The sequence below is a fragment of the Cetorhinus maximus genome, chromosome 2, assembly GCF_964194155.1.
Source record: "Cetorhinus maximus chromosome 2, sCetMax3.hap1.1, whole genome shotgun sequence".
Classification (NCBI taxonomy): Eukaryota; Metazoa; Chordata; class Chondrichthyes; order Lamniformes; family Cetorhinidae; genus Cetorhinus; species Cetorhinus maximus.
Window position 1 is genome coordinate 3,387,015 of NC_135880.1, and position 25,200 is coordinate 3,412,214.

Below are 25,200 nucleotides of genomic sequence, written 5' to 3' on the forward strand. Positions count from 1 at the left end.
CTGGTGGATGCATTAAGTGCCAACAGCTATCATCATTCCCCTGGTGGCAATGGAGAGCTTCCAGCCTCTGATTAATTGGCAGTTCTCGGCCAGGGTTGGGGGGGGTTGGGATTTCTGCCCCCAGGGTCCTTAACCCTGTGGGAGGCACGATGGTGACCATATAAGTGCCTAACCGGCGCTTAACATGGTGGGCCTTCCCCACAGGAGCTGACCTGGGCCTCTCGCTGGCTCCCCAACTGCAGAACGATACCCCCGTCACCTAGATTAAATTCTGCTCTAGGAGAATTACCCAGAAAAAGAGAGAGAAAGAAAAAGAACGAAAGAGAAAAAGAGAGCGAGAAAGAGCGAGAAAGAAAGAAAAAAGAGAGTGATAGAGAAAAAGAGAGCGAGAAAGAAACGGAGAGCGAGAGAGAAAAAAGAGCGAGAAAGAGTGAAAGAGAAAGTAAAAGAGAGAAAGACAGAAGGGGAGAGAGATGCAGAAAGGCAGAGAGATAAAGAGCAAGAGAAAAAGAGAGAGGAAAAGAGAGACAGAAAAGGAGAGAGATAGAGAGAGAAATACATCAGAGCACTCTGCCAATCCTGAGTGAAAGAATAACTTGTGTTTATGTGCTGTCTTTCACAATCTCTTGATGTTCCAAAACATTTCACAGCCAATGAATTACTCTGGAAGTGTTGCCAGTTATTTTTTACATGGAGGGAATCTATGGGGCTGAAGGCCGCAGCAAAAACAAATAAAAAGCAATCACGTTATTCTGGTGTTGGTTTGAGGGACACTGGGAGACTTCATTCCTCCTCTTGAATAGCCTTTGTGTCCAGCTGAAGACAGATAGGACGCTGATTGAACAACTCCCTCAGTATTTCACTGAAGAGTCACCTAGATTATGTGCTCCAGCCCTTTCAGGCTTGGAGGTGAGACTGTCATCACTGAGTCAATGGTGATACTTTAGCTATAGAGACAGCTGCTGTTGATTGAAAAGCTCAGCAGCTCCAGCTCATGGCGAACACGGTGTTCATTCAAAAACTGTCAAGAAGGCAGCTCACTACTCCCATCTCAAGGAAATTAGAGATGAGCAATAAATGCTAACATTCTGGTGGAGCCCACATTCCAAAAATTAATTTAAGAAGTCAGGTTAATGAAGCAATACCAGAGACGAGCCAGGCCATCTTAGCATTGTCCACCTTACAGGATCTACATGCTGACTGTCGTTGTAACATCTTTCCCTGGAGCTCTGTCTCGTGGAGCTACCATTCATTCGCACAGCTTCGGAGGAGCTGCGTTTACTGCAAATCCAACTGGAGGAACCAAGATCCAGTGCCAAGGACTCTCACAGATTGCAGCAGGGCTGCACATTCCATCCATACCCTGTCATTTGCCACACATCACATGGAGGTTATTTTTGGCCTCTCCCATGTGTCTGATGCTCTGCCAACAGCCATCTCTTCACGGTGGGAGTTATGTGCTCCGCAGCTAGGGTCGCACAGATCTTATGCTTTCAGTCAGAATCAACAGGGCCTCACAAATGTTTCTCCTTTCTTCTCCACAACAGGCTTCTTGGTTTCTCCTTTATACCCCACTTCTTTAGCTGGCTGTGCATACAGGATGTGAAGCCAGTACCCAGTTTCTGAGAGTAATTGTCCCGCACTAACATGAAATCAACAGGATTTTGACCCAGCGACAGTGAAGGAACAGCGATATATTTCCAAGTCAGGATGGTGAGTGACTTGGAGGGGAACTTCCAGGTGGTGGTGTTCCCATCCATCTGCTGCCCTTGTCCTTCTAGATGGTAATGGGTTTGGAAGGTGCTGTCAAAGGAGCCTTGGTGAGTTCCTGAAGTGCATCTGGTAGATGGTACACACTGCTGTTAACGTGCGTCAGTGGTGGAGGGAGTGAATGTTTGTGGATGTGGTGCCAATCAAGTGGGCTGTTTTGTCCTGGATGGTGTCAAGCTTCTTGAGTGTTGTTGGAGCTGCACTCATATGAGCATACGAACAAGGAGCAGGAGTAGGCCATTCGGCCACTCAAGCCTACTCCTACCACCCTCTTGCTTACCAAGAGTCGATCCATCTCTGCCTTAAAACTATTCAAAGACTCTGCTTCCAACTTTTCAGTTCCAAAGACTCACGACCCTCAGAGAAAAAATTCTCCTAATCTCTCTTCTAAATGGGCGACCCCTTATTTTTAAACAGTGACCCCTAGCCTAGATTCTCCCATAAGAGGAAACATCTTCTCCACATCCACCCTGTCAAGACCCCTCAGGATCTTAAAGGTTTCAATCAAGTCGCCTCTTACTCTTCTTAATTCCAGTGGATACAAGCCTAACCTGTCCAGCTTTTGCTCATAAGGCAACCTGCCCATTCCAGGTATTAGTCTGGTAAACCTTCTCTGAACTGCTTCTGACGCATTTACATCCTTCCTTAAATAAGGTGACCAATACTGAATACTGTACTCTGGATGTGGTCTCACTAATGCTCTATATAACTGAGGCATAACCTCCCTACTTTTGTATTCAATCCCCCTCGCAATAAATGGTAACATTCTATTAGCTTTCCTAATTATTTGCTGTACCTGCATTCTAGCCTTTTCCAATTCATGCACTAGGACACCCAGATCCCTCTGCACCTCAGAGCTCTGCAATCTCTCACCATTTAGATAATATGCCTCTCTTTTATTCTTCCTGCCAAAATGGACAATTTCACATGATTTTACTCCATTTGCCAGATCTTTGCCCACTCACTTCACCTATCCATATCTTTTTGTAGTTTCCTTATGTCCTCTTGACAACTTACTTTCCTACCTATCTTTGTGTCGTCAGCAAATTTCCCACCCATCCCTTCTTCCAAGTCATTTATATAAATTGTAAATATTTGAGGTCCCAGCACTGATCCCTGTGACACACCACTTGTTACATCCTGCCTACCTGACAAAGACCCATTTATGCCCACTGTCTGCTTCCTGTTAGCCAGCCAATCTTCTGTCCATGCCAATGTGTTACCCCCTACACCATGAGCTTTTATTTTCCGCAATAACCTTTGATGTGGCACTTTATCAAATGCTTTCAGGAAATCTAAGTACACAACATCCACCAGTTCCCCTTTATCCACAGAGCATGTTACTTCCTCAAAGAACTTCAATAAGTTGGTTAAACATTATTTCCCTTTCACAGAACCATGTTGACTCTGCCTGACTACCCTGAACTTACCCAAATGCCCAGCTATAACTCCTTTAATACTAGCCTCTAACATTTTCCCTATGACAGATGTTAAGCTAACTGGCCTGTAGTTTCATCCAGGCAAGTGGAGAGTATTCCATCACACTCCTGAGCGAACCAGTTGTCTTTTTAAAATAACCCAGCAGTTTTCAGTGTCATATTTCCTAGTTCTAGGGGATAAATTACAAGGTTGATTTAACTCAATTTCACACTTTACCATGGTGGGATTTGAACTCAGTCTCAGATTCGTTAGTTCATCATTGTTACGAGGACACTGTCTCTCTTCGACCAGTTAGAGCGGGAGCTGGTGTAATAAATCTTGATTTCAATGTGTGAAAAAAGGAGAAATGTATGTGCATGATGGGCTAGTTTGAGATTAGGAGGAATGTCATAAATGATCATATATGGTCTCATTTAACCCAGCTATTTACATGCTCTAGACACCGGAGGGGGAGATACCATCTTATTTCACTGCAGGCATTTGATTTATACACTGCAGGTATATGTGGAAGAGACTGAGAAACAAAAGCAATTTAAAATAAATATTAGTTTCAGAAAAAGTACATTTGGACCAGCCACTCGCATTCTTTGCACAGATTGATCTCATCTTCTCTACCTAGGTTCACGTCTAATTGCCTATGATTCTGTCCACTTCAATGGTCTTTCTGGTAAAATTGCACAACTCCGTTACTATTTGGGTGAGAAGAGTTCTTCCTGATATCCCATCTTGCTCTGAACTTCCTAATGGTTAACACGGCCTTGAGAGTTAACAGTTTGCTGAGTTTGGTTCCATCATTCTCCAAATAATCTAACAAATTTCAACTAGATCAGCTCAAATTCTCTTTTCTAAGGAAATCTAACTCAACTCCCTTCACATTTCCATGTAACTTAATTCCTGAAACTAGGGACCATCTTTGCTACTTTCTTGTGGAGTCAATTAAAGTGAAAAACATATCCCAGTGAAGGCTGGAATTCTGTGGGTGTGTTAACAATACTACTGAGCCGTGGTGATATGCTCAACTTTTGACAGTCAGTATTTCTGATTTGTTTCTTCGTTATGTTCTTCACTTGTATCTGTCCTGGTTCATTGTATCATTTACTTCTCTGAATTCAAATGTTCAATTCAGTCCCAACATCTCAAGGCGATAGCAAAAAGAAACTAACAATGAAGAATGCCAAACAGTTATTTATCAAGTAAAAAAAATTGCACTCTGGAATTGCCAAGTCAGCTCTGTGCTACAGTCTTACATCCGCTGAATTTACTTAACCCAATGTTTTGAAGGTGCCTCGATGGCGTTGGCCAGATTATGGTGGCTGGCTGGATAGCCAGAGCGACGGCAAGCACCTGAACGTACCTTTATACAAGTCACACAATGGGAGTTGAGGCACGGATCTGTAAAGAGTTCTCTAAAGTTCACAGAAAGCTGGTTTTCCCAGAGCGCCTGACCAAAGTAACAGAGCTCACTTGTCTTTTATGTCTTTGGCCAGGGTTTCCTGCCCCCATTGCGGCTGGAGCCGTCGTGGGAGCTTTGGAGCACTTGGAGTGGGGGACCATTGACTTTCGGCGGGACCGGACGATCCTGACGGTGGGCAAGGCTGGAAAATCCCGCCCCTTGTCCCTCCAACTGATCAATCAGTCAGTCTGTGGAGAGAGGAGCATCAACAATACAACTTCTGTGTGCTTTGGTGTTGGGATTTCACAACATGCGGTGGATTTGGAAATGTTTTTGGTGCCCGGTTAAAAAAGAAGAAAGTCAATTCCACGATGAGACCAATACCCTGGTGAATCTCGAGCTGGGCATGATGCAGTTAACAGTGGCATTGTGCCTGCCTGTGCAGTACAGGTACAGATCTCAAATCCAGCTATCAGAAAACTGACGATGGCTGAAAACTGGGCATGTTTTAAGCTGCCATGCATGAATTCTAATGCTTATTAGATGAGTAAAATAACTTACTGGCTTCTTTGGCTAGGTGCTGCAATGGCATGGTGCTGTGCCGACTAGTTATTGGCTCCGCCTGCCTGCTTTCCCGCACTCCACGTGGTCCGAGCGACCCTGGGCCCCACTTGACCCGGCTTGGCCCGATCTGTTCGAACTCCCTATTCACTGAATTAAGGTTCTGACTTTTTTCTCCAAAAACCGGCAAGGTCCAAAATCCAGAACGGATTCGATGCCAAGGGTGCTGACCATACAAACATATGAATTAGGAGCAGGATTAGGCCACTCGGCTCCTCGAGCCTGCTCCACCATTCAATAATAACATGGCTGATCTGAATGTAACCTCAACCTCACATTCCTACCCTCCTCTGATAACCTTTCACCCCCTTGTTAATCAAGAATCTATCTAGCTCTGCCTTAAAAATATTCAAAGACTCCGCTTCCACCACCTTTTCAGGAAGAGAGTTCCAAAGACTCACAACCCTCAGAGAAAAAAATTCTCCTCGTCTCTGTCTTAAATGAGCGACCCCTTATTTTTAAACAGTGACCCCTAGTTCTAGATTCTCCCACAAGAGGAAACATCCTCTTCACATCCACCCTGTCAAGACCCCTCAGGGTCTTAATGGTTTCAATTAAGTTGCCTCTTACTCTTCTAAACTCCAGTGGATACAAACCTAGCCTGTTCAACCTTTCCTCATAAGACAACCCGCCCAATCCTGGTATTAGTCTGGTAAACCTTCTCTGAACTGTTCTGATGCATTTACATCCTTCCTTAAATAAGGAGACCAATACTGTACACAATACTCCAGATGTGGTCTTGCCAGGTCTCAACATACAAATTACAAGCAGGAATAGGCCACTCAGCCCCTCGAGCCTGCTCCGCCGTTCAATAATATCATGGCTGGTCTGAATGGAACCTCAACCCCACATTTCTGCCCTCCCCTGATAACCTTTCACCCCCTTGTTAATCAAGAATCTATCAACTGGAGCATAACCCCCCTCTTTTTGTAATAATTTCTCCTCGCAATAAACAATAACATTCTGTTAGCTTTCCCAATTACTTGCTGTGGCACCTGCATACTAGCCTTTTGTGATTCATGCACTAGGACACCCAGATCCCTCTGAATCTCAGAGATCTGCAATCTTTCACCATTCAGGTAATAAGCTTCCTTTTTATTCTTCCTGCCAAAATGAACGAATAAAAAGGAGATACTGTACCTGTATTTGTTCGTAAACCTGCACTTGTTCAGCCGGTGGAACAAATGCATCAATAAAAATGAACAATCTTGGGTATTAGGTTCCCAGCCAAATCAGTCTTGTAACATGATATTCTCCACAAGACAAGTTAACATTCATGTAGCACTTATCATCATAACTCTCCGAAATATCCCGAAGAGCTTCACGTACAAATTACTTTGAGGTGCAGTGATTGTTGTCATGGGGGTGCGAGGCATAAATGTTAGTCCAATTACCCAAACTTTATTCAAACTTGGCTAATGATTCCCTGATGCCCGGAGCTAAGGTCTCACTCTATATTTTTAAAAAATATATATTCAGCATGGCAAATTGATAAAATCTTTAAAACTGTACGAAGGCTTTAAAATGACTGAAGCCATGACTGGTTATGAATCACACAAAAGGAATTTCTTGCCTTCAGAACAGCAGCAGCCTCATTATCTCTAAAGAGGCTCTAATGCCTCTATGACTGCAGAGGTCAAATGCTAAGGAATTGTACGAAGGCCATTTATATTCCTTAGGCAACGAAGATGATCCGCCTAGGAGGACAAAAGGACCCTGAAACCTCTGTTAAATTTATTAATGATTGAAACATTAACCATCTCAAGATCCAGACTGAGAATAAGAAAAAAGCAAAAGTGTTTTTCTCTCCACAGGTGCTGTTAGACCTGCTGAGTTTTTCCAGTATTTTCTGTTTTTGTTCCAGGAATACATATCCTTTGTCCAAACCAAGGTGCAGAAGTGGGAGTCATGTCACATGACATCCCTGACAACACCTCCCCCCAACCCCCCAAGACCCCCAAGCTGCAAACCAGTTATTATGCCTTGTGCAGCCGCAAAGGCAGCCATTTTCCACCAGCAGGCATCAGCAGAGAAAGGGCTCTGTCCAGGTTTTTGAATGCCTGGCTCCCCAACTTCACTGTTTTCTACTGGAACTTTTGAATTTCTGTACCAACGCCTACAAGACTAATTCAGCCCTACAGGCCAAACTCATTGTGGAAGCCATCTCTACTGGAAAAGTGAATTATACAGCATCAGTCTTCAGCCTGCTGACTGTGAAAGAATACACCATTGGACTTTGATTCTGGACTCTGGACTCACGTGAAACAATAATTCTCGTCTTCTCTGCGGTCCTTGCCCTGTATCAATTTCTCCCCTTATCTCTCTTTTATTCTGTGAATGTACCAGGGGATACGTAGCGACATCCTCTCCCACATTTTGAGTGTGTGTAAAATAAACTAACCCTTTTAGCTAATCCTATCTCGAGTTTGCTGTGGGGCTATTAATAAAGGATTGGATCACACCAAAACTGAAGAGTTGGGAAAAATACACCATCATTTATAAAGGGGGAAATCAAATATTTTTAAAAAACACCATTGTGTTTACGGACATGTGGTAAGAGGAGAAATCAGGGCTGTTTAAATTAACCCCCTCCTGTGTGTAACACTGAATACTCTAAGTGTATCTATATCATAGAATCATGGAAATTCCAGCACTAAGGGAGGTCACTCATTCCATCTTGGCTACGGCCATGTTTTCAACCAAAGCTACTCATTTTAAAATCTCATTTTCGCACTTTTTCATTAATCACTTTTAAATTTCTCCTTTTCAACCAGCCAATACCTCTATTGCAATGCAGACTTATGGGAAAGCGTTATATGCTCGAATCAGCCTCTGTGTGAAAAGATTTCTTTAACTCATCCCTTAGTTCTTTCATTGACAAGAAACAAAGTAACATTTGCAGAAACACATTTCGTGACCTCATGACACCCAAAACCGGTTTGCAGCCAAGTTAAGTGAGTGTTGTATGTAGGAAGCTCAGCAACCAATTTACTCACAGCAAAGTCACACAAACAACAACGAGATAAGTGGCCAGACAATCTGTTTAAGTGATGTCGGTTGAAGGATACGTTTTGGCCTGAATTCCAGAAGAACTCGCATGTTCTTCCTTGAATAGTCCCATGGAATTTTCTATATCCTCTTGAGAGAACAGACAGGACCTTGATTATAATGTTGCAACTGACTCAGCACCTCGGAGACTGCAGCACTCCCTCAGTGCTGCACTGATATGTCAACCTGGGTGATGTGCTCAAGCCTCTGGAGTGGGACTTGACCCCACATCTTCTGACTCAGAGGGCAAGAGTGCCAGCATTGAACTGGGATAGAAATCCAGAGAGCCAACTAATGCCCTGGACATGGGTTCAAATCCCACCCTGGCAGCTGGGATTAATTAGAAAGCTTCAGTGATGGCTGATACTTGATAATCCTGAAGAGGTGTCAGCTGTGGCTCAGTTCATAGCACCCTCGCCTTTGAATCAGAGGGTTGTGGGTTCATGTCCCACTCCCGGAAACCAAGAACTGTGATTGTACTCGAAAGAGTTGCAATCTGTGACTGTTGATAACTCGAAAGAGTTTGATAATCCTGAATCTTTGACCTCTCATTACTGTTCTGACGAAAACACTGCCTGTTGTCAGGTCTGACGATCTGTATTAGGTCTTTCTTTAACATTCGCTATTCCAGTGGTTAAAGCACCAAAGTTTTGACTGTTTCCTCATAACTCACAGCTCTTGTTCTACAGATCATTGAACCCTTACAATGGTTCTCATAGCTTACTGATAATGAAGATTTCAAGCTGTATGTAACACAAACTGCAGCTGAACTAATGTCTGTTACAAATATTCAGTGCTCCTTGAAAGAAAGGAGGAACTTGCATTTGCATAGCACCTTATGGCCTCAGGATATACCAAAGCATTTCGCAGCAAATGTAGTATTTTTATGTATGAAAGCCTGAATCTATACAGACAAAAGTCTTGCATCAAGTACATCTGTCAGGTGTCAATGTCATATTTGCCCTTGCAGTGTCACACCTGCATAGTGTACGGCATCCGTATCACATTGAGTCTACAAATCAGAACTGAACATGTTTTAACAAAGAAAGTCATGGTGATCTGATGGGGAGATGGTGGCACAGTGGTATTGTCACTGGGCTAGTAATCCAGAGACTCCAGGCTGATGCTATGGGGACATGGGTTCAAATTCCAACACTGCAGCTGGGATTAATTAATAATTTTCAGTAATGATGACCATGAAACTATCATCGGTTGTTGTAAAAACCCATCTGGTTCACTAATGCCAGTTAGGGAAGGAAACTTGTTGTCCTTACCTGGTCTGGCCGACATGTGACCCCAGATCCACAGTAATGTAGTTGACTCTTAAAATGTCCTCTGAAATAGGGCAACTAGAGAAGGGCAATAAATGCTGGCCTAGCCAGCAACGCCCATATCCCATGAACAAATAAACAAAACCATCCGGGTCAAAGCAACCTGCTTGATTGGCACCCTATCCACAACCGTTCACTCCCTCCACCACCAAAGCACAGTGGCAGCAGTGTGTACCATCTACAAGATACACTACAGGAACTCACTGAGCCTCCTTAGACAGCATCTTCCAAGCTCACAACCTCTACCACCTAGAAGGACAAGGGCAGCAGATACATGGGAACACCACCACCTGGAAGTTCACCTCCAAGCCACACACCATCCTGACTTGGAAATATATCGCCGTTCCTTCACTGTTACTGGGTCAAAATCCTGGAACTCCCTCCCTAACAACACTGTACCTACACCACATGGACCGCAGCGGTTCAAGAAGGCAGCTCACCACCACCTTCTCAAGGGCAACTAGGGATGGGCAACAAATGCTGGCCCAGCCAGTATCGCTCACATCCCATGAATGAATGAAGAAACAACTATTTAGTGAGGTATGCACACACCATGGTATCCACACTCAGATTGAATGGTGAGGGTACAAAAGTATTGATGATTATAACAGATCGCTGCCACACAATCAAGTACATACTAAGATTATGCTCTGGGCACCCCATCTGATTTGGGAGGTTTCACTGTAAGCTGAGCCGATCCCCAAGTGTATCGCTTCAACAAGGAACCCCAACAAATCCATAAAGCTTTCCAAATCAGGGAACCTTCTTGGCTCCATCAGGTTGTGTAACACCTGGTTAAAAACAAAATACTGCGGGTGCTGGAAATCTGAAATAAATACAGAAAATGCTGGAAAAACTCAGCAGGTCTGAAGGCCTCTGCGGAGAGAGAAACAGAATTAATGTTTTGAGTCCGTACGACTCAAAACTATGAGGGGCATGGAGAGGGTGGATAGGGAGCAGCTGTTCCCCTTAGTTGAAGGGTCAGTCACGAGGAGACATAAGTTCAAGGTGAGGAGCAGGAGGTTTCGGGGGGATGTGAGGAAAAACTTTTTTACCCAAAGCGTGGTGACGGTCCGGAATGCACTGCCTGGGAGGGTGGTGGAGGCGGGTTGCCTCACATCCTTTAAAAAGTACCTAGATGAGCACTTGGCACATCATAACATTCAAGGCTATGGGCTAAGTGCTGGAAAATACCGTTACATCTGATTCCAGCTTTTTCCTCTCAAATTGCAGGGTAAATTCTATCATATTATGGTCACTTCCTCCTAAGGGTTCCTTCACCTTAAGCTCCCTTATCAAATCTGCCTCATTACACATTGCTAAATCTAGAATTGCCTGTTCCCTAGTGGGCTCCACCACAAGCTGCTCCAAAAAGCCATCTCGTAGACATTCCACAAATTCCTTTTCTTGGGATCCACTACCAACCTGATTTTCCCAGTCTACCTGCATATTGAAATCCCCCATGATCACTGTAACCTTGCCTTTCTTACATGCCTTTTCTATCTCCTGGTGTATCTTGTGCCCCACATCCTGACTACTGTTCGGAGGCCTGTACATAACTCCCATATGGGTTTTTTCCCTTTGCAGTTCCTCAACTCTACCCACACAGATTCTACATCATCTGACCCTACGTCGTTTCTTGCTATCGATTTAATTTCATTTCTTACTAACAAAGCAATCCCACCCCCTCTGCCAACCTGCCTATCTTTTCGATAGGATGCATATCCTTGGATATTTAGCTCCCAGTCCTGATCCCCTTGCAGCCATGTCTCCGCAATGCCCACCACATCATACCTGCCAATTTCAATCTGCACCACAAGCTCATTTACCTTATTTCGTATACTGCGCGCACTCAGATACAAAACCTTCAGTCCTGTATTTCCCGTCCCCCTTCTCATTGTCATCCCTTTATCTGATGTGCTTGAAGTTGGATTCCTAGCCTTTTCCAAACACTCTGTCCTATTTTGTGTTCTGGAGACTTTAATAGCCTCTCCTGGGCTCTCCTTCCTTTTCAGTTTTTTCATAATTTTCCATGAAGTTGAATCCACCCCCCCACACACTAACCTGCTACTTTGTTTCCCATTAGTCATACTTCTTGGAGTTGTACCCTTCCCTCCCCCCCCACTTTCTAGTTTAAAGTCCTATTGACCACCTTATTTATCCTTTTCGCTAGAACATTGGTCCCAGATCGGTTCAGGTGGAGACCGTCCCAACGGTACAGATCCCTCCTGTTCCAATACTGATGCCAGTGCCCCACAAAATGGAACCCCTCTTTGCCGCACCACTCCTTTAGCCACGTGTTTACTTCCCTTATTCTCGCGTCCCTATGCCAATTTGCATGTGGCTCAGGTAGTAATCCGGAGATGATAACTCTTGAGGACCTGTTCTTTAATTTAGTTCCTAGTTCCTGATAATCCCCAAACAGGTCCTCTTTCCTAGTCTTACCTATGTTATTTGTCCCGACGTGGACCATAACAACTGGATCCTCCCCCTCCCTCTCCAATATCCTTTCAAGCCGGTCAGAGATGTCCCTCACCCTGGCACCGGGAGGCAACATACCATGCAGGACTCTCGATCCTGCTTACAAAGGAAGCTATCAATTCCCCTAATTATAGAATCTCCTACACTTGTCTTTTTGCTCCCCCCTCTTGAATGGCCTCCTGTGCCACTTGTCTTTTTGCTCCCCCCTCTTGAATGGCCTCCTGTGCCACGGTGCCGTGGTCAGCTGGCTCATCCTCCCTACAGACCTGTTCCTCATTCACACAGGGAGCAAGTACCTCGTACCTGTTGGACTCGATGGGCCGAAGGGCCTCTTCTGCACTGTGTGATTCTGTGACTCTTCTTCAGAGCAACAACAACTAGTGTTTGGCCTCAAGCCAACATTTAATAGACTAGTTATAGCCGTCCCCCTACAGTTTACGTGCAGAAATCATCGATTATTTTTCTTGGCCTTTAGCATCCTTCCCGCATTGCTACTCCCATAGCTTTTAGCTGGACAATCACTACACTGAATTACTACTCTCGGGAACATTAAAATGGGTGGTTGTTTGTTACAAAATGCTATCCTCAGAGTTTGAAATTATGGCATTGAAGTCAGTCAGAACACAACCTTTTCAAATTGTGAACACATTTGGGAAGATGAGCAGGTGATTCAGCATTGCAATTTGACCATCTCAGTCTTTATAACCTTCAATTTCATCCCTGACCAACTCCTTTTAGCAGCTGTTCATCAGCACTGTGACCATCAGGACTGACATAGTGCTCACTGTGATTCTGGGCCATAGATCAATCTCTGGGGGAAATAAATTAACCCAAGCTGAGAAGTGATCCTGATTTTTCATTCTTTCAATCCTACATAGAATTGCATTAGAATTGCATACATGGAACTTACAGCACAGAACCAGGCCATTTGGCTCAACTGGTCTATACTGGTGTTAATGCTTCACACAAGCCATCTCACACCCTTCTTCATCGCACTCTAACACCACACAATTGTAGAATGATAATGCACAGGAAACCATTTGGCCCATTGCAGAAAGAGCTATTAAATTAGCCCCACACACCTGTACTTTCTTCAAAGTCCTGCAAAATTTTCATCTTCAAGTATTGATCCAGTTCTCTTTTTGCCATTACTACTGAATCAGACAGTTCATTCCAGGTTATAATAACTCGCAGCATTAAAAAAACAGAAATCATCTCCTTTTGCCTTTGATCCTTCTCCCAATTATTTTTAATGCATGTTCCCTGGTTACTGACCCTTCTGCCACTGTAAATAGTTTCTCCTTATTTAAACTGTTCATGGTTCTCAACACCTCTGACCAAATTTGTCTTTAATCTATTCTGTTTGAAGGAGAATAACCCCAGTCTCTCCATCTTCCAGTTATCCTGAGTCCCGACTGGTTTGTCTCAGAGAATTATCACTTCCAATCTCCCAGCTTGTTTCTGATGCTGCGTACATTGACGTGCACACACTTTAAACTCAATGTTTCACCTCATCTGTTCCTTGGCCATTTACACTTCCCTTGTTCCTTTCTTTGGTTTGACGTCCTATTTCCTCTATTTTCATACAACTGTCACCTGTATCTGAGGGGGAAATTGGGCGTATAAACAGAAGGGGAAAAAGGAAACTCAGATGTGTGGATAACATTGAGCCGTGGGCTGAGGGAGGCTTGAAGAAAACCAAAGAGGAAGCAAGACAATGCTGATGGCCCCACCAAGGCTATGGTCACAACAAATGAATGAATGTTATTTCCTTCAGATCATTCTCCCCATCCCCCACTTTACTAGATTAAGAACTAGATTCTCAGCCAATTTTCTTCCGATCCTTACTCCTTTCCTCATAGACCTGCAAACATCAATGATATAAACTAACTTACCATCTGCGGAATAAACAGGGTCACTGAAAGCCACAGCCAATGAACACCAGATGACCCAGTGCGGAGCCATAATTCAATCCAGAATGACCTGTAAGAAGAAAAAATTCAATGACTAACGTTAATATTACATTGCTCTATTTTTTTTCTCCTCTCTTCCAACCTGGATGTTCTTTGTTGTACAATGGTCCCATAGATTCATCCAGTTCAATTCTGGCCCTGCACAGAGAGTGTGGACATGCTTTCTTACCCAGGGGAACTGCACGACTAAGACCCATCATATTATCACCAACATTCGTACATTTATAGGTAGTTTAGTCACTGGAATGGCGCCAGGAGCACAACTATTCCTGATTTCCAGTTTCTCAAATACCAAGACGATTTACACTGTCCCCATCAAACACCCCCAGGACAAGTACAGCATGGGGTTAGATACAGAGTAAAGCTCCCTCTACACTGTCCCCATCAAACACTCCCAGGACAGGTACTGCACAGGGTTAAATACAGGGTAAAGCTCCCTCTACACTGTCCCCGTCAAACACTCCCAGGACAGGTACTGCACAGGTTTAAATACAGGGTAAAGCTCCCTCTACACTGTCCCCGTCAAACACTCCCAGGACAGATACAGCATGGGGTTAGATACAGAGTAAAGCTCCCTCTACACTGTCCCCATCAAACACTCCCAGGACAGGTACAGCACGAGGTTAGATACAGAGTAAACCTCCCTCTACACTGTCCCCATCAACAGTCCCAGGACAGGGTCAGCATGGGGTTAGATACAGAGTAAAGCTCAAATACCAGCTCAGTAAAGTACCTTAATTCAAGACTCAGGTGAACAAATGTCCCTCCAAATATGCACATCACAACCCATCCATCCATCTTTCCAAGCGAGTGCAGAAGATACAACATCTCCTTTCACCTCCTCCCTCCTCACTGTCCAAACACTCCCTCCAAGTGAAACAGCAGAAATGAAGGAATAATGATATGGTTCCAAGTCAAGATGGGCCATGACTTGGAAGGTAATTGGCAGTGTTCCCATGTGCCTGTTGGCCTTGCTTTCCTAAGCAGTAGAGATTGCACATTTGAAAGGTATCTTGGGGAGTTGCTGCAGTGTATCTTGTAGATTGGACACACTGCTGCTACTCTGCGTTAACCGCTAACTGGAGGGAGTGAATGTGACTTGATCGAAACTTTAAGATCCTGAGGGGTCTTCACAGGGTGGATGTGGAGAAGATGTTTCCTCTTGTGGGAGAATCTAGAACCAGAGGCCACTGTTTAACAATAAGGAGTCGCTATTTAAAACAGAAATGAGGAGAATTTTTTTCTCTCAGAGTGTTGTCAGTCGTGATAGATTCTTGATTAAAAAGGGGTGAAAGGTTATCGGGGGGTAGACGGGAGGTTACAATCAGATCAGCCATGATCTTATTGAACAGTGCAACAGACTCGAGAGGCCGAGTGGCCTACTCCTGCTCCTCACTCATATGTTTGTGTGATAAGAAGTAGGAACAGAAGTAGATCATACAGCACCTCGAGCCTGATCCACCAATCAATAACATAATGGCTGATCTTTGACCTCAATTCCACTTTCCTACCCAATCCCCATAATCCTTGATTTCCACCGAGTTAAAGGTGGTGGATGTGGTGCCAGTCAAGTGGGCTGCTTTGTCCTGGATGCTGTCAAGCTTCTTGAGTGTTGTGGGAGCTGTACTCACTCAGGCAAGTGGGGAGTATTCCATCACACTCCTGACTTGTGCCTTGTAGATGGTGGACAGGCTTTGGGGAGTCAGGAGGTGAGTTACTAACCACAGGATTCCCAGCCTCCGACCTGCTCTTGTAGCCACAGTATTTATATGGATAGTCCAGTTCAGTTTCTGGTCAGTGGTAACCCCCAAGATAGTGGGTGAGTCAGTGATGTTAATGCTGCTAAATGGCAAGGGGGAATGGTTAGATTCTCTCTTGCTGGAGATCATAAGAACACGAGAAATAAGAGCAGGAAAAGGCCATTTGGCCCTTTGAGCCTCTTCCGCCATTCGACATGATCATGGCTGATCTGACTGTCACGTTAACTCCACTTTCCTGCCTGTCCCCCATAACCCTTCGACTCCCTTTGATGATCAAAGAATATGTCTAACTCAAAGCTTGAATATATCCAATGACCCAGCCTCCAGTGTTCTCTGGGGAAGAAACTTCCAAAGGCTATTAACCCTCAGAGAAAAAGAATCCATCTTAAAAACTTTATTTTGAAACTGTGTCCCCTAGTTCTAGATTTCCTATTAGGGGACTCATCCCATCAGCATCTACCCTGTCGAGTCTGCTCAGAACTTAAACGTTTCAATAGGCTTGCCTCTCATTCTTCTAAGCTCTAACCTGCTCAACCTTTTCTCATAAGACAACCCCTTCACCCCAGGAATTAGCCGAGTCAGCCTTCTCCGAACTGTTTTCAACGCAAGAACATAAGAACTAGGAACCGAAGTAGGCAATTCAGCCCCTCGAGCCTGACCCACCATTCAATACAATCATGCCTGATCTCATTTCGGCCTCAACTCCAATTTCTGCCCTCTCCCCATAACCTTTCAACCCATTACTAATTAAAAATCTGTCTATCTCCTCCTTAAATTTATTCAGCATCCCGGCATCCACTGCATTCTGAGGTAGTGAATTCCACAGATTCATGACCCTTTGAGAAAAGTAATTCCTCCTCATCTCTGATTTAAACCTACCACCCCTTAGCCTAAAACTATGGCCTCTCATTCTAAAATGCCCCACAAGGGGAAACATCCGCTTCACATCTACTTTGTCTATCCCCTTTAGCATCTTATATACCTCAATTAGATCTCCTCTCATCCTTCTAAACTCCAGCGAGTATAGGCCTAAACTGCTCAATCTCTCCTCATAAGACAAGCCCCGCATCTCTGGAATCAATCTAGTGAACCTCCTCTGAACCGCTTCCAATGCAACTGCATCCTTCCTCAAGTAAAAGGACCAAAACTGTGCACAGTACTCCAGGTGCGGTCTCACCGATGCCTTGTACAGTTGCAACAACACTTCCCTATTTTTATACTCCATTCCTTTTTCAATAAATGCCAAAATTCCATTTGCCTTCCTTCTTACCTGCTGTACCTGCATACTAGCTTTCAGCGATTCATGCACGAGGACACCCAGATCCCTCTGCACTGAAGCAGTCTGAAGTTTCTCTCCATTTGAACAATAAGTCACCTTTTTATTCTTCCGACCAAAATGGATAACCTCACACTCATCCACGTTAAACTCCATCTGCCAAATTTTGGCCCATTCACCTAATCTGTCCATATCCATTTGTAAATTTCTTATTTCTTCATTGCAACTTACTTTCCCACCTATTTTGGTGTCATCTGCAAATTTAGCTATAGTACCTTCTTTCCCTGAATCCAAGTCATTAATATAGATTGTAAATAGTTGGGGCCCAAGGACCGAACCCTGTGGCACCTCACTAGTTACAGCTTACCATCCAGAAAAAGACCCATTTATCCCAACTCTCTGCTTTCTGTTGGTTAGCCAATCCTCTATCCAAGCTAATATATTACCCCTAACTCTATATGATCTTATCTTGTGTATTAATCTTTTGTGGGACACCTTATCAAAGGCCTTCTGGAAGTCCCGATATACTATATCTACAGGATCCCCATTATCCACTTTGCTTGTCACATCTTCAAAGAACTCTAGCAAATTAGTCAAACACGATTTACTCTTCATAAAACCATGCTGACTCTTATGGATTGCATTTTGACTTTCCAAATGCCCCATTACTACTTCCTTAATAATGGATTCTAACAATTTCCCAACGACAGACGTTAAACTAACTGGTCTATAGTTTCCTACTTTCTGCCTCCCCCCTTTTTGAATAAGGGCGTTGTATTAGCATTTTTCCAATCCACTGGAACCTTTCCAGAATCCAGGGAATTTTGGAATATTATAGCCAATGCATCCACTATCTCCGCTGCCACTTCCTTTAAGACCCTGGGGTGTAGGCCATCAGGTCCTGGGGACTTGTCACCCTTTAATCCCAATAGTTTGCTCAGTGTTTTTTCTCTAGCGATGGTGATTGTTCTAAGTTCCTCCTTCTCTAGACCCTCTGCGCTATCTGTTACTATTGGGGTGGTAGTAGTGTCCTCTACCATGAAAACTGAGGCAAAATGTTGATTAAGCATCTCTGCCATTTCTGCTATTGAAAGAATATCCCTCCTTAAGTAAGGGGACCAAATCAGCACATGGTACTCCAGGTGCGGTCTCACCGAAACCCTGTACACCTGTAGTAAGACTTCCCTACCTTTATACTCCATCTCTTTTGCTATCGAGATGAACATTATGTTTGCCTTCCTAATTACTTGTGCACCTGCGTGCTAACTGTTTTGTGGTTCATGTCATGGAGATGGTCATTGCCTGGCACTTGCCACTTTGTCAGCCGAAGCCATGTGTTGTCCAGATCCTGCTGTATGTTGGCACTGACTCCATCATTAACCGAGGAGTTGTGAATGGTGCTGAACATTGTGCAATCACCAGTGAACATCCCCACTTCTGACCTTATGATAGAAGGAAGGTCGTTGATGAAGCAGCTGAAGATGGTTGGGCCGAGGATCCCAACCTGAGGAACTCCTGCAGCAAGGAACCATATATATATATAGAAACTCCAACTTCATGATGAATGACGGAGCAGGCTCGAAGGGCCAAATGGCCTACTCCTGCCCCTATTTTCTATGTTTTCTATATTACAGACAAAAACCACCATCATAATACTCCATAGTGTGCACGGGCCGTCCCTGGGACAGTTCCACGGTGACGGGAATGTGTTGGGGAGTCTTCCCGATGTGTCTCCCCACCCCCCCACCCACTATTTCCTCAGACCCCCTCTTCCATGCTCACCGTTAGAGCACTGGGAAAATTCCTCCCTACATTTCCATTCACAGGGCAGACAACTAGAAATGCTGCCAACAGACACTGAGATCACCGATTTCTCTGCTCTGCCTCTCTCCCGGTGCAAAATTCCATGGGAGCTGGGAGTAGAAATATGGAGCCATGTGCCTCAAAACTGGCAAGCAGACAAACACCACCCCGGGCAACAGAACTGGGCCGGCCAACGCCAGAGGAGAAGAGAGAATATGGTCAGCATAGAGTCCATCCAGATTCTCACACCACTTCACTGCATTGACTCCACATTGAAACTGTGGGAGAGAAACCCCCTCCCCCCACCCCACCCCCAAATGAAACTGTGGGAGATAAACCCCCTCCCCCCACCCCACCCCCCACTGAAACTGTGGGAGATAAACCCCCTCCCCCCACCCCACCCCCCACTGAAACTGTGGGAGATAAACTCCCTCCCCCCACCCCACCCCCAACTGAAACTGTGGGAGATAAACCCCCTCCCTCCACCCCACCCCCCACTGAAACTGTGGGAGATAAACCCCCTCCCCCCACCCCACCCCCCACTGAAACTGTGGGAGATAAACTCCCTCCCCCCACCCCACCCCCCACTGAAACTGTGGGAGATAAACCCCCTCTCCCCACCCCACCCCCCACTGAAACTGTGGGAGATAAACCCCCTCTCCCCACCCCACCCCCCACTGAAACTGTGGGAGATAAACCCCCTCCCCCCACCCCACCCCCCACTGAAACTGTGGGAGATAAACCCCCTCCCCCCACCCCACCCCTCTCTCCAGCAAGTATCAACCCAATAGAGTTTGTCATCAGGAGTGAATTCAGGGCCTGACACCCAACTCGGAACATCCCATCCCCACTCCCACCCGTCACTATAACAACTGATTTAAATTTTTCCACCACATCTAAATCAGGAACTGGTTACTTGAAGGAAATGTGCAAATACCCGCTAAAACTCAGCTAAAATACTTTTAAAAAGCACAGCTTTACTCAGTCTCTCAGCTCCACTCACTCTTTCTCACCCTCTCTCTCTCACACACATACACACACTCTCTCTCGCACACACATACACACACTCTCTCTCTCACACACGTACACACACTCTCTCTCGCACACACATACACACACTCTCTCTCGCACACACATACACACACTCTCTCTCGCACACACATACACACACTCTCTCTCGCACATACACACACTCTCTCTCGCACACACATACACACACTCTCTCTCGCACGCACACACTCTCTCTCGCACACACACACTCTCTCTCGCACACACACACACTCTCGTGCACACACTCGTGCACACACACTCTCGTGCACACACACACTCTCGTGCACACACACACTCTCGTGCACACACACACCCAGTCTCTCTCACACGCACACACTCAGTCTCTCTCTCACGCACACACTCAGTCTCTCTCTCACGCACACACTCAGTCTCTCTCTCACGCACACACTCAGTCTCTCTCTCACGCACACACTCAGTCTCTCTCTCACGCACACACTCAGTCTCTCTCTCACGCACACACTCAGTCTCTCTCTCACGCACACACTCAGTCTCTCTCTCACGCACACACTCAGTCTCTCTCTCACGCACACACTCAGTCTCTCTCTCACGCACACACTCAGTCTCTCTCTCACGCACACACTCAGTCTCTCTCTCACGCACACACTCAGTCTCTCTCTCACGCACACACTCAGTCTCTCTCTCACGCACACACTCACACTCTCTCTCACGCACACACTCACACTCTGTCTCACGCACACACTCACACTCTCTCTCACGCACACACGCACACTCTCTCTCACGCACACACTCACACTCTCTCTCACGCACACACTCACACTCTGTCTCACGCACACACTCACACTCTCTCTCACGCACACACGCACACTCTCTCTCACGCACACACTCACACTCTCTCTCACGCACACACTCACACTCTCTCTCACGCACACACTCACTCTCTCACGCACACACTCTCTCTCACACACATACACGCACACTCTCTCACACACACACTCACTCTCTCTCTCTCACACGCACACTCACACACACACTCTCACATGCACACTCACACACACTCTCACACGCACACTCACACACACTCTCTCACACGCACACACACTCTCTCACACGCACACTCACACACTCTCACATGTACACTCACTCTCTCACACGCACACTCACTCACACGCACACTCACACTCTCTCTCTCACATGCACACTCACTCTCTCTCTCACACATGCACACTCTCTCTCTCACACATGCACACTCACTCTCTCTCTCACACACGCACACTCACTCTCTCTCTCACACACTCTCTCTCACACACAGTCTCTCTCTCCCATGCACAGAAACACACACTCTCTTACACACACAAACATACACTCTCTCTCTCACACACACAAACATACAATCTCTCTCTCACACACACTCTCCTTCTCAGATACACATACACAAACACACATACATTCACACGAACTCACACACATACACGCTGTCACACACACACATACTCACACACACACATACACACTGTCACACACACTCTCTCACACACATACACACGCTCACACATATACATACAGACATACACACTGTCACACATACACACTGTCACACATACATATACACACACTCTCTCACACACACCCACACACTGTCACACATACACACACTCACACACACATCCATACTCTCACACACATACACACTCACACACACATACACTGTCACACATACATATACTCACACATATACATACACACACAGTCACACATACACATTCTCACATACTGTCACACATACACATACTCACTGTCACACATACACATACACACTCTCTCACACACACTCTCTCACACACACACACTCTCTCACACACACACACAGTCACACACGCACATACTCACACACACACATACACACTCAGCCACTGAATGCAACAGGTTAAAATCCAATCGCATGGGATTCAATGTCATAATTTATAATCAATATTTTATCTGTCATCATTCCCCATTCCCACTCCACCCACCTGGTTTCCACCAGGTGTTAAGAGTTAAATTCCTCCACACACTCTCAAACAGTCAGATTGACAAGAGAGTCACACCCTCAAAAAAATGTACACTGACACCCACAGACATAGGCGTACAGAAGCAAATGTCTCAAAGCCACCAGCATTGGTGCCAAGTTAATTACATTTAAGTGTAGATATCTCTATTTTTTCTTGTAGGCCATATGTCCCAATGACTTTGACTTTTCGCCGGACTGAAAGATCCTGGTGGCAGGCAAGGCCAGAAAATTCCAGTCAAAACACTGTCCAACGTTAGATGTGACTCCACAATTGGACAACACTTGCTAAATAATCCTGATTGTGCTAATAATTACACTGAAAATCAATTATCAGTTGGGGTCCCAGTGTGGTTCATATATACGTGCTAGAGGCTACAAGCATTCACACAAAGGGCCCTGTCCTTTGTAAACAGAGCCTGTCCACGCATTGCACCTTTTTCAGCTAAACATCAACTTTGGGGGGCAGCCATTTCCTGGTTCATTCCCCATGGCAATGCCTCGACCACAGTCAACGTGCCTGCTTTGAATTTGAACAGAACCTTGGTGGTTAACTGTTCCCTGGTGCATTTTCCATGATAACGCCTCTGCCAATCAGCATTCTCTTCTCAGGCAGTATAAAATGTTGTTCCCTTTAACACTGGTATTCTTGTGAACTGTCCTGATGAGTGTAAGGTGAAATGCTTCAACAGCATGTCTCTTTTTTCAGCAACACTATTTTTTTTTCTTCTTTCATGGGGTGTCACTGGCTAAGCCATCATTTGTTTCCCATCCTTAATTGCCCTTGAGAAGGTGGTGGTGAGCTGCCTTCTTGAACCACTGCAGTCCATGTGGTGTAGTTACACCCACAGTGCTGTTAGGGAGGGAGTTCCAGGATTTTGACCCAGCGACAGTGAAGGAACGGCAATATATTTCCAAGTCAGGGTGGTGTGTGGCTTGGAGGGGAATTTCCAGATGGTGGTGTTCCCATCTATCCTGCTGCCCTTGTCCTTCTAGATGGTAGAGATCACAGGTTTGGAAGGAGCCTTGGTGAGTTGCTACAGTGCATCTTGTAGATGGTACACACTGCTGCTATTGTGTGTTGGTGGTGGAGGGAGTGAATGTCGAATGTGGATGGGGTGCTGATCAAGCAGGTTGCTTTGTCCTGCAATGTTCTGTCACATTATTAGTACATGCTGAAGTTAATCCAGCACCTCATAAGGTTTCACTACTACCAGTGATACACTTCAAACAACATCGTCAGAACTTCAAACTGTGGATCCATTAGCTTTCCAGTCCCAAAATATTCTGATAAGTGTTTAGCATTGTCAGTTAGTACAAGCAGATAACCTTCTCCCCTTGTGTTATAGCTGTGTGACTATAACATTAAGCCCTTCATCCTACTTTCCAAAGTCTTTAAGTCTACTTTTTAATTTAAAAAAAATCTTTACACAACAGATCTTCCATTTGCCTGTATTCAGAAGCCATATGAATTTCAGGCTCCTTTTGAGTTGTTGCTATGCTGTTTACAGGGAGTGCTGCCAGCACTGCATTGATTTATTACCCTATTGACTTACATTTAACATTTAATCCCAGACCAGCTTAACTCTCTTAAAGTCAAACTCAGCATAAAGCCTTTTTGTACTGGGGGATGGCTCTCAAACACAGCACAATTTGATGTAAGTTAACCACGCATGAACGTCTTCCTTCATGCCCACTCCCCACTTGTGTAAATACTGCCCTAAAGGGGCATTTCGACATTGCATTCCACTATACAGGCTCCTTGAATACATGCTCCCCGACTGAAACGCAGAAAAAACTGTCTGCAATTTGCTAGAAAACACTTCAATCCCATCTCCCATTGCCACCCGCTCTTGGCACAACCACACAAAAGCAAATGTGCAATGGAAATAAAGAAAAAAGTCACTATTCCAATATAGAATGAATAGAGTGCAAGGCAGCCCAATCCCCTACTCTATAAAACTCATCAATAATATGTAAATGATTGAGAATTTAATGAACTCAGCCTGACAACATATGATTTATGGACTTTAATACAAAATACAGAGTGCAGTAGACATTTCATATTTATTCAGTAAATTAAGGAAACCCATATTTTGCAAAATATTGAAATTATTTGTATACTGAAATGTTCATAATTATGCAATTCTCTAATTATTTTATACTATATTTTAATGATTTGCCTATATATATCATAATTTGGCACCAGCCACCATGATGATTTTTCAATAAGTCAACTATCTATCCAATTAGAACCTGTCTTGTCACAGTTCCGACAGAGTTCCTGGGTTAAAAACAAAACAAAAAACTGCGGATGCTGGAAATCCAAAACAAAAACAGAAATACCTGGAAAAACTCAGCAGGTCTGGCAGCATCGGCGGAGAGGAACAAAGTTGACGTTTCGAGTCCTCATGACCCTTCAACAGAACTAAGTAAAAATAGGAGAGGGGTGAAATATAAGCTGGTTTAAGGTGGGGGGTTTCTATCCCCCCACCCCCCCAACTTAAACCAGCTTATATTTCACCCCTCTCCTATTTTTACTTAGTTCTGTTGAAGGGTCATGAGGACTCGAAACGTCAACTTTTTTCCTCTCTGCCGATGCTGCCAGACCTGCTGAGTTTTCCAGGTATTTCTGTTTTTGTTTTGGATTTCCAGCATCTGCAGTATTTTGCTTGAATATTATTATTTTTTTTTTTTTTTGCAATGTCGTCACTGTTGTAATTTGGGAAATGCAGCAGCCAATCCGTGCACAGCAAGCTCCTACAAACAGAAATTATGATAGTGACCAGATCATTTGTTTCTATGAGTTGAAGAATAAATACTAGCCCAGTGCACATGGGGAGAATTCCGCTGGTCTTTGAAAAAGTGCCATGGGTTTTTTTTTTTTACACACACCTGAGAGAACCAACTAGTCCTGGTTTAATGTCTCACAGCAGCACCTGCAACAGTGCAGAATTCCCTCAGTACTGTACTGGGACTGTTGGCCTGGCTTTTGCACTGAATAGTTCTTGAAGCCACAATCTTCAGAAGTGAGAACACTACTCACTGAGCCCCAGCTGACACTTAGCAAGTATTTTGTGGAATTATAAGAGGGAGCCAGCATGCACAGAAATACACTATTTCACTCAACTATTGTGTCATTGTTTACCCTCCGCAAAAACTAAGACACTTTATCACATTTCCCCATCCTGCTCCTGTGACCCCATTGGAAACACAAAGATTTTCCAG

At 44.7% G+C, this 25,200-nt stretch overlaps 1 protein-coding gene across 2 annotated transcripts in view; it reads right to left on the reverse strand.

Moving 5' to 3' along the window:
* The window catches only part of LOC144691754 (growth hormone receptor-like), a 199,780-nt gene that overhangs the window by 118,166 nt on the left and 56,414 nt on the right, over positions 1-25,200 (reverse strand). For both annotated transcript variants that reach the window (XM_078560196.1, XM_078560186.1), the window contains exon 2: positions 13,980-14,067. In XM_078560196.1, coding sequence (XP_078416322.1) covers positions 13,980-14,049 — 70 coding nt within the window. In that variant the 5' untranslated portion in view covers positions 14,050-14,067. The remainder of the gene's footprint in view (positions 1-13,979; positions 14,068-25,200) is intronic.